The sequence below is a fragment of the Elgaria multicarinata genome, chromosome 12 (assembly GCF_023053635.1).
Source record: "Elgaria multicarinata webbii isolate HBS135686 ecotype San Diego chromosome 12, rElgMul1.1.pri, whole genome shotgun sequence".
Lineage (NCBI taxonomy): Eukaryota > Metazoa > Chordata > Lepidosauria > Squamata > Anguidae > Elgaria > Elgaria multicarinata.
The window spans coordinates 10,946,379-10,963,334 of record NC_086182.1 but is presented as its reverse complement, the minus strand read 5'-3'; the positions used below and the strand labels follow the sequence as shown (position 1 = coordinate 10,963,334).

General features: G+C 44.6%; 1 protein-coding gene across 6 annotated transcripts in view; it reads left to right on the top strand.

The window, feature by feature from the left end:
• BIN3 (bridging integrator 3) overlaps positions 1 to 16,956 on the top strand; it is a 149,036-nt gene that overhangs the window by 60,259 nt on the left and 71,821 nt on the right. For 3 of the 6 annotated variants that reach the window (XM_063138949.1, XM_063138953.1, XM_063138947.1), the window contains 2 exons: positions 10,895 to 10,935; positions 13,061 to 13,122. In XM_063138949.1, the coding sequence (XP_062995019.1) occupies positions 10,895 to 10,935; positions 13,061 to 13,122 (103 nt within the window). Of the gene's footprint in view, positions 1 to 10,632; positions 10,726 to 10,894; positions 10,936 to 13,060; positions 13,123 to 16,956 lie in introns of all 6 variants that reach the window. The other 3 variants (XM_063138950.1, XM_063138951.1, XM_063138952.1) reach the window with 3 other exon arrangements.

Here is a 16,956-nt window from a genome sequence, read left to right as displayed (position 1 = left end):
GTCTTGTCTGCTGCCAAGTCATCCACACTCTGATCGTGGTCAGAGCCTTTAAAAAAAACCAATCAACTTTTCATTTATTTGCGCAAAACAGGAGCAAAATATTTTTCAGCCCTTGGAAATGTGCATAAATGCCCCCTTTTAAAAATTATTTTATTAATCGGGTTTTCAGACTGTCAAAAATATACATGCTTGCCTTTTATCAAACATACAAGGTAATGGGAAAGACTAGAATGTATATAGGCTGGTTTGACAGCTGAGAGGTGGGGGAATGGGGTGTAGCATACCCCCTTAGTACAGTTATGCCCAGGGTCCAAAGGGTTGCCTTCATCCTTAGGGGTGCCCTGCTTCAAATCCCCATTTGCCCAAGTCCCCAGCAATTGTTTTTCATAGAAAAATGCAACCCCCTTTTTTGCTTCCAGTCGTAGTAACCACGTCTAGTTTGACAGCTGTCAAACTTCCTGGCCTGCGTGATCTTCTTCTGTCCTCACAGAACTCTCCTCTTTGTGCTCCCTGTCTCTCCGCCCCCACTGTCAGCCTCTAGCCTTGCTCTTTCTCTCCCTTTCCCATCCCTAGCTTTCTTTCCCTGTCTTCCTAGCCTTTCTGTATCTCTACCGTGCACACCTTTATCTTGCTGTTTCTTTCTACTCCCAGCCTCTAGCCTTGCGTCCTCCCCCCCGCCCTGTCTGTAATACACCATAATATTAGAGCGAGTGTGGCATATTTATTATTTATTTATGTATTACATTTTTATACTGCCCATTAGCTGAAGCTCTCTGGGCAGGGCACAGTTAAAAACCATAAAATACAACTATAAATTTAAAACACTAAACGTTTAAAAGGCAATATAAAACCAGCTACATTAAAGACCAGGGAAAGCCTATGTAAAAAGGTATGTCTTCAGGAGACGTTTAAAAGATACTATGTTTCCCGCCTCCCGAACCGCACGAGGGAGGCTTCCCCAGAGGGTGGGTGCCGCCACAGAGAAGGCTCTGCCACTGAGGTTCTTCATGGTGGCTACGAGACTGAGCTCTGAGTTAGGAAGTCCTGGTTCAAATCCAACCTCTGCCATGAATTTACTGCCTTAGGCATGCCGCTCTCCCAAGTCCTCGTGATATAATGTTGACCTATGGAGATCACGGTGAACCGCCAGCCTGAGTTCTTTGGAGGAAGGGAGGATAAAAATGCAGTTCATAAATTTTAAAAAGGAAGTTGTCAGTATTACTGAGATAATATAAGTGATGCACTTTTAGAATGTTTCAAAGTATTAAATCATGGTGATTTAGTCACATCATTTTAAAATATTCTTACATTTATGAGGTTGTTCCATGTTTTGGATTATTGTGCAATTATGTATATAAAACAAGGCATGGGAATTATGTACTGCTGCTTGTGTTCTGTTATGTAAAAATAATTTCACTATGTGTTAGGATTTGAGGTATTCCTCGCCCACATTCATTCACACAAATTCCATTGTTTGATTTGTGTTTGACGGCAAAATGGAGTTCAGTTGAGTTCAACGTAAAGAGGCAGTTACCAATTTTCAATCCTAATCCCAGAAATGGGGAGACGTCCCATCCCAGGCAAGGCCTGGTTTGCCTGTGGCAGGGATCAGAATAGTGTTAAATTGTATACTGTAGCTGTCCACTGTTATGAATTTTCCCTGTCTTGATCACTGTGATCAAGGGCCATTGGCAAAAGTACCTGAAAGTTTCATGATTGCTGAATGTTTCATGTCACCTCAATGGGCATTTAACCTGCAAAGGTGGGGTTTGAGGGATTTTGGGAAGGTTATGTGCATGTGAGAGAAAGCAGTTCTGTAGCTGAAATGGGCAGTGAGCTTCAGGTTTCTAGCTGAAATTAGCCAGATGTGGCAGTGACTGTGCGGTGGCACATGGTGGTGGTACCTTGGCCGCATGAATTGCTCTTTAGGGGATCTAAGGCAATACTGTGCTGTAGGACTGCATTTAGTTCCACATATGGCTCTGCTTGTATGTTAGAAGGTAAAGCAAATGTTACAGAATCTCTGGTAGTGCTCTCATGCATATGAAACAGCCTTCTGCTCTCAGATCATGGGACTGTACTGTCTGCCCTAAGGAGCAGCGAGAGGCTCTGTAACAGGGCTGGCCAGAAAGTATATCTCCAGATGTTTTGGACCTCAACTCCCAGCATTCCTGACTATTGGGAGTGCCTGGACTCCAGCTGTGTAAGGGCCAGGTCTTGGTCTTCCCCGGGCTTGCTATTGAAGATCTGTTTTTAACTGAAGATGCTGGGAAATGAAATTCGGACTTTCTGCCCACAAAGCCTGTGCTTTACCACTGAGCTATTTATTTATTTACTATATTTATATCTTGTGCCTTCAGCACTGTAGTGTTCCCTAGGCAGCTTACAATTAAAAGTATATAAAAAAAACCCAACACACAGAGAACTAAAGCAGCAGCGAATACCCAACAGATAAAATTGAGAAGGGCACAGCACACAGGGACAAAGCAGCTCACAGCTTCTTAAAATAGTCTTCCCCAATTTCGTGCCCTCCAGATATTTTGAACTGCAACTTCCATCAGCCCCAGCCAGCATAGCCAGTGGTCAGGGTTGATGGGAGTTGCAGTCCAAAACATCTTGACACCATCACATTAAGGAAGGTGGGGAACCTCATGCCCAGGGCTCAAATCCAGTCCTCCGGGATTCCTCATATGGCCCTTTGGGATTCCCTAGATGGCCACACTGCTTTCCCCTGCTCCCCCCTCTCCTAACCTCTGATTATTTCTTGGTTTCACAGCTTTTTTGCAGCTACCCCCACCCATTCTAAAACGTTGAAATGCCTTTTCTAAGGCTTAATTACTGGTCGTTGAGAGCATTGAGTTACAAGATGCTGTTATTTTATTATTTTTGTAGATTTGGCCCCATCACTTTTGGCCCCACTCACCACAGGAATGCAGGCCCTGAGAGCCTCCCCAAAATTGAATTTGTCCCTTGGCAGTTATGTGGGGTGGAAATTTTTCCAAGATATTTTTTCCAGTGCAATATTTCCCCCCAGAAAATTTTCCGTTTCATACATTCATCAGTAAAAATGAATGTTTGCCAGTTGCAAATACAATAGTGGGAAGGCTTGGCAGTTTCAACGTTGTAATTAATGTTTTTCAGGTGCTTATGTGAGAGAATTAAATACATATTTAATTGAAATACATATATGTCTCTGAGCGAAATGGAACTAATAAGTAGTGACAGCAAAACTGAAGATGCTTTGGCCACCTAAGTGGAAGAGAGTTGAACTCCGTTGAAATAGATGAGTGGTTGTCAGCATATCATGCTAAAGTTGCTAAAATTAGTGTGTCAACATTTTCAGTACCTTTTTCCCCCTCTTAAATTTAAACAGTGTAAAGGAAGTACATGCTATTCCAATAAAAAAAAGTGATACATTTAAATCATGTTAAGTATGATTTAATTCCACTCCCCCTCAAATATTTAAGGTCAAAAACTTCATGTATTGGGATAAAAATTTAACATAGGTAGTTTTGAAAGCTTTGTTCAATAAATTGAAGTGAAATAAACATGCTAAATTAGATTTCCCTAGGGCATAAGAAAATTTTCTGATGCAAATGACCCCATGCAAATTTACCTACTTTTCTGATGTAAACTGGAAATTTTCCTACATAAATGACTCCATGCAAATTAACCTAATTTCCACAGAAAAATATTCCAGAATTTTTTCCCAAATAATCCCAATTCAAAATTTCCCAGAAAACCCACATCATTGGCTCGTGGGCTGAATGAGATTCGCTACCTCTGCAGGGGTGGAGGACCGATTAAGATGGTCTGCCCCAAGAGGCTGATGGATCCGAATGGTTTCCTGATGGTTCTTGGGGATTTTCCTGTTGCCTCAGCAAGTGATTCTGTCGATGCCCTGGTTGATCTCTGGAATACAGAGATGGCCAGGGCAGTGGACACTATTGCTCCTGAGCGTCCTCTCTCACATTGTGGAGCCACACCAGCCCCCTGGTTTTCCAGTGAGCTGGCAGCAATGAAACGAGTGAGACGGAGGAAAACTTGGAGTGAATCTGATCAAACACAGGCTAGAGCCTATTTGAAGGCCTACTCCGTGGCAATTCGGGCAGCGAAAAAACTTTTTTTCTCTGTCACTATTGCGTCTGCAAAGAGCCGTCCAGCAGAGCTGTTTCGGGTGGTCAGGGGCCTTCTACACTCTGGCCCCCAAAAAGTGTTTTCAGACCTTTCAACAGCCTGTTGTGACCAATTTGCCCAGCACTTTGCAGACAGAATCGCTCGGATCCGCTCTGACTTGGATGCTATTGTTGATGCAGATCCAGTGGATGTAACTTTGGCACCTGCTTGTCCAGTATTATTGGATACCTTTCAATTTGCACAGTCCGATGATGTGGACAGGGTCCTTGGATTGGTGAGAGCCACCACGTGTATACTAGATCCTTGCTCTTCCTGGCTTATAAAAGCTGCCAGAGGGGGACTGGCTGAGTGGGTAAGCGGAGTGGTCAATGCCTCCCTTCGCCAAGGAAGGGTCCCAGCCTGTTTGGAGGAGGCAGTGGTAAGACCCACACTGAAAAAGCCCTCCTTGGCTCCCACTGTATTGGATAACTACCGGCCAGTCTCCAACATCCCATTTTTGGGCAAGGTATTGGAGTGTGTGGTGGACTCCCAACTCCAGGAATTCCTGGATGAGACGGATTATCTAGATCCGTTACAATCTGGCTTTAGGCCTGGTTATGGGACAGAAACAGCTTTGGTCGCCTTGGTGGATGATCTTCGCCGGGAACTGGACAGGGGGAGTGTGTCCCTGCTGGTTCTGCTGGACCTCTCAGCGGCGTTCGATACCATCGACCATGGTATCCTTCTGGGCCGCCTTGCTGGGATGGGTCTTGGAGGCACTGTTTTACAGTGGCTCCATTCCTTCCTGGATGGACGGACCCAGAAGGTGGTACTGGGGGACTCCTGTTCGACTCCTTGGCCATTGGCCTGTGGAGTCCCTCAGGGCTCTGTTTTGTCCCCCATGCTATTTAACATATACATGAAACCGTTGGGAGAGGTTATCCGGAGTTGTGGGGTGCGGTGCCACCAGTACGCTGATGACACCCAACTCTACTACTCCTTTCCACCCAATTCCAAGGAAGCAGTTTCTGTGCTAAACCGGTGTTTGTTGGCAGTAATGGATTGGATGAGGGCGAACAAATTGAAGCTTAATCCAGATAAGACAGAGGTGCTCCTGGTCAGTCGAAAGGCAGATCAGGGAATAGGGATTCAGCTTGTGTTGGATGGGGTTACACTCCCCCTGAAGACGCAGGTCCGCAGCTTGGGTGTACTTCTGGATTCAGCCCTGAGCCTGGATGCCCAGGTTTCGGCGGTGGCCAGGAGTTCATTTGCACAGTTAAAGCTAGTGCGCCAGCTGCGCCCGTTCCTAGAGATGTCAGACCTGGCCACGGTGACACATGCCTTAGTTACATCCCGATTGGATTACTGTAACGCGCTCTACGTGGGGCTGCCTTTGAAGAGTGTTCGGAAACTCCAGCTGGTTCAAAGAGCTGCAGCCAGATTGTTGACCGGGGCTGGTTACAGGGAGCATACAACTCCCCTGTTAAAACAGCTCCACTGGCTTCCAGTCTGTTTCCAGGCACAATTCAAAGTGCTGGTTATGACCTATAAAGCTCTATGTGGTTTGGGTCCAGGTTATTTGAAAGAACGTATTCTCCCTTATGAGCCTGCCCGTGCTTTGAGATCTTCTGGAGAGGCCCTTCTTTTAGTCCCACCTTCTTCACAGGCACGCTTGGTGGGAACATGGGAGAGGGCCTTCTCGGTGGCTGCTCCGGTGCTCTGGAACTCTCTTCCCGGGGAAGCTAGGCTGGCTCCCTCCTTGATGGGCTTTCGGAAGCAGGCTAAAACTTTTTTGTTCAAGCAGGCCTTTGGAGAATAATCCAGCCCTCCATCTATGTTAATGTCTTATAATTTTGTTGTGTATTTTTTAATTGTTTATGGTTTTGTTTCCCTCCCCCCCCCCCCCAATGTATATTTTAAACTTTGTAAGGCCGCCTTGAGGCCCAGCATTGGGCAAAAGGCGGGATACAAATAAATATAATAATAATAATAATAATAATAATAATAATAATAATAATAATACCACCACCACCACCTCTGGTTTAAAAGGTCCAAAGACTGAGAGGCCTGGGAAAATAAAAAGATTTTCTTCCTGCACTCCAATGGCATGAACATAGGTTCCTTCTTAGGAAACCATTCCAAAAGTGGTAGGGCCACCACCAAAGAGGCTTCTCTCTTTGGTTGCCACCCAGAGAAGGGCCTCAGATGGTAACCTCTGGAAATAAGCCGTCTGGTACAGGAGAAATGGTCCAACAGATATCTGGGTCTGGTAGTAATTCCATCTTTTGGTCCGTGTGCTGACCTGCTGTTCAGTGTCCTAGCTTCACCAGCAGAGAAATGTTTTTCCCAGTACCTGCTACCAAGGATCCTTTTAGGCACCAGGAATTCAGCCTGGGAAGTTCTGCTTGCACAACATTGGCTTCTGCCACTGAGTTATGGCCCCTCCTGTAGAACTCTGTGAACTGCATAATAGTAATTGTGTGGCTTTTTTTTTTTTTTTTTGCTATGCCCAGGGGTTAATTCCCCCTCCCCTTGCTTTAGAATTAGAGTAGAGTTGATACTTTTGTGCTCTGTGTGTGTGTGTGAGAGAGAAAGGAGCCAAAAGGGTTTGAACTGAATGGAAAAATACGTTTGAGAAGTCACCTCTGTTAAAACAGAAGAGATTGCATAGCTTTCATGTCAGTCCCAAAAGGCCCTTGCTTGGTTTAGTTCAGTATCTTTAATATGTGATAAGAAAATTGTGGCAGCTACCCCTGAGTTGGTTGCTGGTGTGGCAGCCTGTATCACCCTGCCTTCTAAGGCAACCAGGGACAGTTCATACATGGACATATAAATAGAAGTGACAATTCAACAGCTATTTTTACCACCGGAACAGACATAGAAACGTAGGGTGGCTTTATTTTGTGTGTGTGCTTGTTACCTGATCTGAAGGCATCAGCTGCTGTGGATTTTGGCATGCCTGCAACACATGCAGTGGCAGTGCAAACAATCCTACACACGGATCCAGCCTTGTTCCTAGGAGGACCATTTTTGGCAGTGAGCAAACTTCCGTTGCTCACTGTACGTAGTCTTTCAACATGGTTAGCAATGGCAGTCATTTCTGTGACAGTGGACACAAAATAGGCACTTCGTATTGCAACCCGTATCATAGCCAGCACAGCCCAAAAAGCATTCTGATCGGGATGCCTCGGGACAGATTCAAACTCCCAAACAAGAGTCGATGATCAAGGAGACCGTTTACATCTGCAGGCCTTTGCTTTGAAACAGTGGTGGCCTTGTAGCAGTGTTAATTAAAAACCAAGTGGGGATTTTCATTTGAAATATTCCAGTTTCTTGAGGTATCTCTTTTTTGCTTCTGAGAATTTTGGATCAGAAATGCCTAGAGCAGCATGTGTGTGCTGACATACCCCACCCCCTTTAATATTCTGGTTACAGGAGTGGGTAGCATTTTCCTGCTTTTTGCCTAGTGTACCAGCTTATACTACATTTAATCTTGTGATGATAAAGCCACCTATACGCTTCACTTGGGGTTGTGTAATCCCTTCGTCCCCCCGCTGATGTCCTACAGTATTCGTTTGCAAGTATATCATCTTCATCGTCCATATTTCACGGATTAAACGTATTTCGGTAGCTCATCTAATCACTATAGTTCCTTCTGTGTATTGTGCAACACAATGGCTGAATTCGCACAACACAACAACCTACACTCAAGGTTGAGTATGAACCTTGTTGTTGTCTTGTGTGAACCCAGCTGTACTAACAAACCATGATTTGCTAACTATGAATAACCCACAATTCACAACTCAATAACAAACCATGGGTTCTCTTCATATGTTGTTTGTGGCTAACAAACCATGGGTTCTTAGCATGGCTGGCTTCACACAGCACAGTCTGTGGCTGAGGGAGGGTATCTTGCCATTGCAGGGTGTGTGTGTTTGTGTGAAGGGGGTGAGGACTGAACAAAGACTCTAGCAGTTTGGGCACAAAGGCTTCATGGGCTGCATCTGACCTGTGGGCAGCTGGTTTCCCACACCTGGTGTAGGCAATATTGAGTTAGATGAACAAATGGTCTGACTCTGTATGAAAGAGATCCTATTTCCTTAGTTGATTATATGCCCCCCTTCCATGGGATAGACAGCTACTGTAGTGCTGCCCTGTGGCTTCCTCTCTGGCTTCTAGAGCAGCAGTGGCTGTTCTGAACCAGTGCCTGGGCACGGTTCAGTATGAGGGCTAATAAACTGAGACTCAATCCAGACAAGACGGAGGTACTGTTAGCGGGTGGGTCATCTGTCCAGCGAGGTGATGTTTGCCCTGTCCTGGACGGGGGTTGCACTCTCCCTAAAGGATCAGGTCCGTAGTTTGGGGGTGCTCTTGGATCCAGAACTGTCACTTGAGGCACAGGTGAACTCAGTGGCAAAGAGCACCTTTTATCAGCTTAGGCTGATATACCGACTACGCCCTTATCTGGACAGAGATAGCCTAGCTACAGTTATCCATGCTCTGATAACCTCTCGTTTGGATTACTGCAATGCGTTATACGTGGGGTTGCCTTTGAAAATGGTCTGGAAACTTCAACTGGTACAAAACAGGGCAGCACGGTTACTAACAGGGACTGGCCGATGAGACCACATCATACCAGTCCTTTTCCAGGCCCGATTCAAAGTGCTGGTTTTAAAATTTAAAACCCTAAACGGCTTGGGGCCAGGTTATCTGAAGGAACGCCTCCTCCTGTATGTACCTGCCCGGACCCTAAGGTCATCATCAGGGGTCCTGCCAAAGGAAGTGAGGCAGGTGGCTACCAGGAGGAGGGCCTTCTCTGCTGTGGCACCCCGGTTGTGGAATGAGCTCCCTAAGGAGGTTCGCTTGGCACCTACATTATATGCTTTTAGACGCCAGGTGAAGACCTTTTTATTCTCCTAGCATTTTAATAGTCTATAAATAAATTTTAACTTGGTGTTTTAAATTTGTAATTTTGCATTGCTGCTGTTTTTATCTGGTTGAGCTTTTATATTGTATTTTATATTATGGTTTTATACTGTTGTTTTATACTTTGAATGTTCTTAATTTTTGTGAACCACCCAGAGAGCTCCGGCTATTGGGCGGTATAGAAATGTAATAAATAAATAAATAAATAAATTCTAGCCATAAGCCAGAAAGCAAACAAGGACAGGAAGAAGTTAGGACAGGAAGTCACCATAAGACTATAATGTGAGGTCACAATACACGGCTAACAATATGGCTGCAGTTCTCCTCCTTCTTTGTCACGGAGGAGCTTTCTGCAACCAGATCCAGTCCAGAGGTCTTGGACTGCAACTTCTATAATCTCTATCCTGCATAGCATGCTGGCTGGGGTTGATGGGAGTTGTAATCCCATGCATCTGGAGGACACTGAATTTGGAAATGCTGCCTTAGAGCAACATAGAATGGGTAGCTGGCAGTGCTAAAGGACGTGATAACTCTTGTGCTGAAGGGGATCAAGTCTTAGGTTTGGGTGTAGAAAACCAAGTTTAAAAACTTGTTCAGCTATGATGTCCACTAGTTGTCCTTGGACAAATCAGACTCTCAGCCTAAACTTACCTACAGGGTTGTTTTGAGGTTAAACTTACACTCCCAAGTCCTCTGGAAGAAAGATAGGATAAATATGCTATATGCATATCTATAGATGACAGTGGGGAATTGTCTCCTTGTGGTAGGAAGCTAAGCACCACCACCTCCCTGCATCCTAGGAGCCCAAGGGAACTGGTGGTGGCGATTGCTCTGCTGCCAACACCCAAGGCTTCATGCCCATCTTCCTGCCTTCATTCTGCCTTTAGAGAGCCAATAACCCCTTAGGCAGGAGGGGGGGTGCGCGTGAAGCCCAAGGTGGTTATAGGCAGGATCAGTGTATGTGCTTTTGAGCTTTACATTAAACGTAGTTCAATGCTGAGCTGGCTTCCTGCCCAGTTCTGCTTCTCCCCTTGGACAACAAGGAGGGGCTCTGTGGTACTCAGCCCCCACACACACCTGAACTGCTGCTTACAAGCTGCATTAGAAGACCCACTTTGTGCCCTCTTGATTCATATGCCAGAACTCTACGCATATAGGTGTCTTTCAAGCAAGGTGATGGATCAAAGATATGTTGCATGGGTGCCTCTCAGCTAAAACAAAACAAGTAATTTCTTATGGGGGGTGTTTGGCCAGTTAAACTAAAAGTGGACCCCGACAGTTTTCCTCTCTCTGTCCTGCCAATATCCATATTCCAGTGCTGCTTGATAAGCATTTTGCTTGTATTTTAAAATAATAATAATAATAATAATAATAATAATAATAATAATAATAATAGTTATGTTTCAAATTGCATTTATAATGCATCCTCTGTGAATGCAATCCCAAAAAGAGGGACGATTTATTGAATTGCTCCACACATCATTCAGTACTGAACCTCCCATCATGTGATTGTTGTTGAGAATCTGAAAATGAATTCAGATGTAGGAGGGGGAATCATTTAAATACTAGATTTTTGTTTTCAGTTTCTAGCCTTGGTAAAGGGGACATGGAGCCCTTTTCATGCCAATCGTCCTTGATGTGTTTTCTAAAGATTACAGAGGGAATCCTTAAAAAGTAAGATTCGTGAGTGGAATTGGGTGTATTTTATCCATTGCTATTTGTAGACCGGTCTATTCTTGGGCTTTGCGCTTGGAAAGATGTGTTCTGGCTGCATTGGATGGGTGTGCATTTTGTTTTGTTTTAATTATACTCCAAGGGTTTTAGCTGATTTGGCTTCTCTTCCTTTTCACAGGTTGAGAGGGATTTTGAACGGGAGTATGGAAAACTTCAGCAGTAAGTGTCCTTAACCAGCCTTTTATGGTGGATGTTCCTTCCTAGGCTCTGTTCTTCCTTACATTTGCCTCTGTGTGTCTATGTTTATTCTTTTGCTCCCTGCTGCTGGATTCCCTTTGACTCCTTGACCCATGTTGGTCTTGTGTCTGTTCTACTGTTTCTTGTTAGGATGAAGGGCCATTTCACAAATCACAGAATGCCTGCGCAGAAGGCACGTGAGAGTGGATCGTTGCATTTGAGTTCTGCCTGTGCATTAAGCTGTGCGTGTTCCTCTGGGAAACCTGCAAGTGGGGCATGGGCGTAGCTTCTATTTCTGTGAAAATGGGCTTCATCTTCCCGCCAGCTCTATAGTGAATGGTGCATGTATCGCTTTATGATTAGTTGCACACGATCTGCACTCAAAACTGTTAATGTCTACACGAGGCAAGTGCCTTCCGTGTAGGAGCTTTGTACTGTGAAGCAGCACAGACTGACCTATAACTGAACTTCTGCCTAGAAGTTGGCTTGCTTTTTTTGGTGAGTCACCTTAGCCTGGCTAGTCTTTCTGGAATTGTCTTGTTATGGACCTAAATCTCATCCTGTCCTCATGAGACACCACTCCTGCAAAGACCCCCTCCAACCCCAACTCAATCATGCAAGGAAGCATTGTTCTCTCTTCTCCCCATCCCTCATCTCACCAGTCTATATGGAACATCCATTTGTTTTGCAAGAAGTTGGCAGCCATTTTCCTCACTTCCGTCTTGTTTTTGAGCACCAGGAAGGGGAAGCACCTGGCCAGGCAGGCAAGAGTAAAACAGTGGCTAAAGCAAATGTCATTCCCATTTGGCCTTTCCTAATCCTGATATTTGTGTGTGCTCAGTTTGCCATTTTATGGGGAAAGCGGAGAGTTGTACCTATGTGAGACACACAGAGGACACGTGTGTTTGTTTAGCAAACTTTTGTGCTTGGGAATCGTTCCCTCATTAAACAAAGCTGAAAACAAATTGCTGTTATTCTGATGGCCATTGATGCGCAAATGAGTGTACAGAATTCTACCTTTTTGCAGTTGCCACCAAAACGGGCCAATTTCCCAGGTGTCTCAGAAGATCATGACCAAACTAAACTGGCTACAAGGAGCTCTTTTGCTTTTCCTACACTTTAGATAGAGTTTTTTTCCCTGGCTTGGCAGGATTTCCATGTGGGTCTCTCTCCTGAGGGATTATTCCCGACTTCATTGTGAGTCTTGCAAGCCTGTGACTCCACATCAAGAGGGCACCGGCTGCGTTCATATTTCCAAGGAAGCAATTGACGGCAGAGAAGCCTCCCATCTCTAGACCTATGTCAGTGGGTGAAAAATGAGCAAGTGTTTTAGAAAATGTATGGAGACATAGACCTCAGTGTGAGATGGGTGCTATAGTTTTGCAGAAATCGTTTTCTTAATTATAAACTAAAGAAATCCTGAGCTGTAGTCTGATTTATTTATTTATTGCACTTCTATTCTGCCCAATAGCCAAAGCTCGTATGTTCATGTTTTAAACACTCTTGTGTGAAAGAAAGAAGCAGCTGAGGGTGGTGGTGGCCTGCGCTAGGGGTCCCTGGGTCTAGAGCACCCTGATAATGCTTTGACATCCCCATTTCCATAGTAACCTAGAAGTGCGATCAATTAAGCATCAGGCTTTTTAATCTTGTCTGCTGCTTCCTGTTTTATATACTTGTTCCTGCCTGTTAAACGAATCCACAAAAGTTCGTAGCCTCATACAAATTGCTCTGGCCTACCTGCCCGCACATTACCTACATTCATCCTTCGTGACACATCGATGGAAGCGTTAAAAAGAACAGACTTCCATTTTACAGAAGCTTCCTGGAGGTGATTCGTACTTGTCCCAGGTACCCAGGGAAGTGCTATATTGCAAGCATGACGTTCCCTCTGTGTCTCCCCCTCTAGTCTTTTCCATTGGTTCTGTTAGCTCTCCTGTATTGCAGGCTAGAATCCAAACACTGTCCACGCTGCCTTCTCCTGCTCCTCTTTTTCCCCATGGCCTATAGTGAGGATGCTCTCATTACATGCATATATATATATATATATATATATATATATATATATATATTAAAAAAATCAAAACAAAACTCCATTTGCTGTTTTTAGGCTGGAAGATCAGACTAAGAAGCTCCAGAAGGACATGAAGAAAAGCACAGATGCCGACCTAGGTAGGTAACGTGGATGCAGTAAGTGAGAACTGAACCTACAGGCATAGTTTTTCAAGGTTTTACATTGGACATGTGTTGTTGAGTGTCCCCAATGGTCAGAAAGTCTCCTTTTACATAAAGACTGTTAAACTGTGGCTTTCTGATGAATTAGTGTGAATGAACAACAAATCCTTTTCATTGGCTTGTAAGGAAAATTATCCAGGGAATTCCTGGCTAATACTTGACTTAGCTTGGTTTGGCTGGGACACAGTGGTAAGCATAGGAAGCAATGAGCAAGCTCTCTCTCCCTCTCTTGCTCACTTTTTCTTTTTTCTGACACAGCTGTTTGCTTCTGAGATTTCAGAGAGAAACATCTGGCCTCCAGGTGTTCATGTTCTTTTGCACATTGGCCTCATCCTGCTGCATTACTATAGCTTCTTTAGGAGGAACCTCATTTAACCACATCACACAATATGGAGGTTTAAACAGACATGGGAGACTAAGCAATCTAAAAGTTAAAGGCTTGTGGGACAGGAAATTACCACCAGTTACAGAGTATGGCCTTTCAGAATCCTTGAGATGATTGTAGAGATTTTTCTATGGCTAGGGATGTGCAAATCAGCACAACCTGATTGAGGTTCTTGGAAATGCTCCTGGAAGCACAGTCGGCTTGTGACAATATCGGATTGAGAGCCTTTTGTTTTGTTTTGTTTTGTTTTTCTTCTTTTCACATGAAAATTTGTGCACATTTCCAGGCACATTTCCCCCATATGGATGCATCAGTTGTGCACATTTTCTCCCATCGATTCAAGTGTGTTTGTGTGCATTTTTCAAACGGACACATTTTTTTCCATGCTTGTTTTTGAAATACAGGCATTTTGAACACATTTGTTCTAGAAATCGTATCACAAGCTCAGTAGTGTATGGACTTTGACTGCACGTTGTATTTGGATGTGCATTTGTTTCTAGAAGGTGCGGGTTAAATTCTCAACAAAACTGAACTGAAAATTTCTCACATATCCCTTAGCTGCAGCTGGTAGTTGTCAGAACCAAAATATTATTCCTCTGAACCTCAAAATTCTCAGTGCTTCACTACTACCCTGTCTTTGGAGAAAGATGAGCCTTGGGTTTTCTGAAGCCTGAAACTAAAAAGAAAAATTGAAAGATTTCTTGGAGAGAGAGGAAAAAATGGCAGCTTTTGTGATGGGCGTGATGACCATACCTGTAATCTTCCCCTTCTCTGAATGTGAGTAGCGGAAGTTAAAACTTTTAAACAATGCCGTGTTTTCAATCCCAGGGGACAACTAATTACCTGAAAGGCAAGGTAAATACATTAGAATAAACAAACCTTATGCTGCAGGGTGAATCTGAAAATGTAGATAATTTTCTGAGTACAGAATTCAGGCTTGCTTCTAGATTTCTTTTAGCCTCTGAATTTGTACAACAGTGATAATGGTGAAAATGCACAGGCCTATACAAAGGTGGCACGGGGAACTGGTTTGGGGCCAGCATGGGGGGATTCCCCCCTCCATCTCCCCCCTTCTTCCCCACAAGCTAACAGGAGAAGGACAGATTGCTCCAGCCAGAGGTCTGAAGTGATCATTTGCAGAGATATCTCCCCACCCCCACGGGCTCTCCTTTTCTCTCTCTGAGTTCCCTCCACCTGAATGAAATCAGGCCAAGGGCCGCAGGTTTCCTACCATAGAATAGAGGATGTGGTCAGTGCAGGAATTACTGTAAGATCACACCTACTTTGCCTTGCCTTGCCTGACACCTGCACATCTCATTAAAATATGGGTCTATGCACATACAGCTTAACGTATTTAGACCCAATGAGAATGATCATACCTCAGCACAGTTGTGCAGACTGAGCCCACAATTGTGCACACTGAGCCCTTATTCAAATGTGACATCTAGTGCACAGACGTCAGGCAGTGTGGGGGCAGGCACATAGTCCCAACCTACTTAAAGCCTTGTCTGCGTGGGGCTCTGAAATAAACTCAGAATTTAGTGTCTATCCACATGCAATGCATGTTTAGATGTGTGAAGGTGTGCCCATGCACACAAAGCCCAAATGTTCCAGGTCGGGAAGAAAAAGCTCAAACATCTTGTTAAAATAAATCCCCTTGCTTGGCTGCTGTTTAGATTCCCCTAGTAAGATTTTCCTTGCAGAGAATTCAGTGGGCGTTTTTATATGGATCACTTCAAGCCCCAAAGGATCTGTGGGAGGACTCTTTTTTTTCTCTCCATCCCCCACCCCCCTTTCAGCTTCTTGGCATCATGACAAATTAGCTCAGGCTCTGTCCAGATCGCAAGAGATGATTTTGCATTTAAAGGCATGTCACCCTGAATTACGGAGCGAGGGTGGTTATTTCTTTGTTTTGCTTGTCCCTCCTAATGGCGAGTGGAAACTGGGACAAACCCAAATCTAAATGAATGTTGTTAAGCAAATTTAATTACACCTTCAAATCCTCTGGAAGAACCTCTTCCCTGCACCCCCCTTTCCTGGTAACGTTAAGGGTTGAGGATGTAGATGATGTGGAGATGCTAATGTGCCTTTTCCAAGTCCAGCAGAATTCTGGCAGAGTATTTTGTTCTTCTCTTCCCTCCCTGCTCCCTTTTCCAGTGTCATTGTCCTTCCTTTGCATCCCAATGATGGAAGGTTGATGGTTTACTTCGCCTATACCTGTGTTCATCACTGCAAGGCCCAAGAGCCAATGGCGACTCTCAGTCATCTGTCCCATTCACTCCCTATCTCTCTTTGCAGTAGCTGCTCACTCTCAGCAGGGGGCTTTCTACTTTGCCTTCTTTGCTTTAGTTGGTGTCATGTCCAGCCCTGCTCCCCCTGGGTTGGAAGAAGGTGTTTCAGGCGATCAATCAGAATCAGATTCTGAAGTAGAGGAGTCGGCGCCAGAAACAGGCCAGCCTGTACCAGTAGGGGAGAAAGCTCTCACAGGCTCTTCACCAACTGGGAGTGAACCTTCTCCAGAGCTTAACTCCTCCAGGGCAAACAATGCATAGTCAGTGGGAAGGCAATATTCTTCCGAGGGGCAGAGCACGGAGAGGTTAGCCGATCCTAGAGTACGCCGCAGACTGAAACGGGCAGAGCTAAAGGAAGGCGAGAGAAAGTCAGCCCGTCTGGCGTCCCGTCAGAAGCTGCCTCAGAACTAGTCTCTCTGAAGTTAACGTGTCTTGGGAAAGGGCTTTCCATTCTTCTTGAAAGGACAATTGTCTTGCTTAGTTTGCATAGTTTTGCCTAAGGGAAAGTTCTTAGAGATTAGACTCTCTTCAGGTGGGAAGAGATGTTTGTTGCTTGAATAAAGCTTTGTGGGTTACTTAGCAGGCTTTGTTATTGTCTCCCAAGAAGGCAGGAGGTTTTTAGAAACACGACAATTGGGTTGGCTGCTGTGATCTGGGCTACCAGAGGAGGCTTCGGGGTGGGGAGTCAGGAGACCTGCCACTTGTCTCCTGTGGCGCTCCTGCTTGAAAAGGTGGCTGTTGCTTGAAAAATAATGAACATTTCTTTCCTATACTATCATGTTGGACTTAGTTGGCCTTGCAGCAAATCTCTGGTTTCTGCCACAAGAAGCTCTGTTCCTCCAAACTAAATAGTACTGAGTGCAGCGATAGCAGCAGCACCAGCAGCCCTTCCAACTGCTTCACGCATGAGAGAATGTTGTTGTTGTTGTTGTTGTTGTTGTTATTATTATTATTATTATTATTATTATAACATTCTCTGTGATGTATGTATTTGAGAAGTAGACTCTGTATGTGTTATCCCTGCATGTGGAGATGATGTCTGTTGCCATATTGCTCTTGCACAAATCCTTACTTTCTTTTATCTGCCAATCTAAC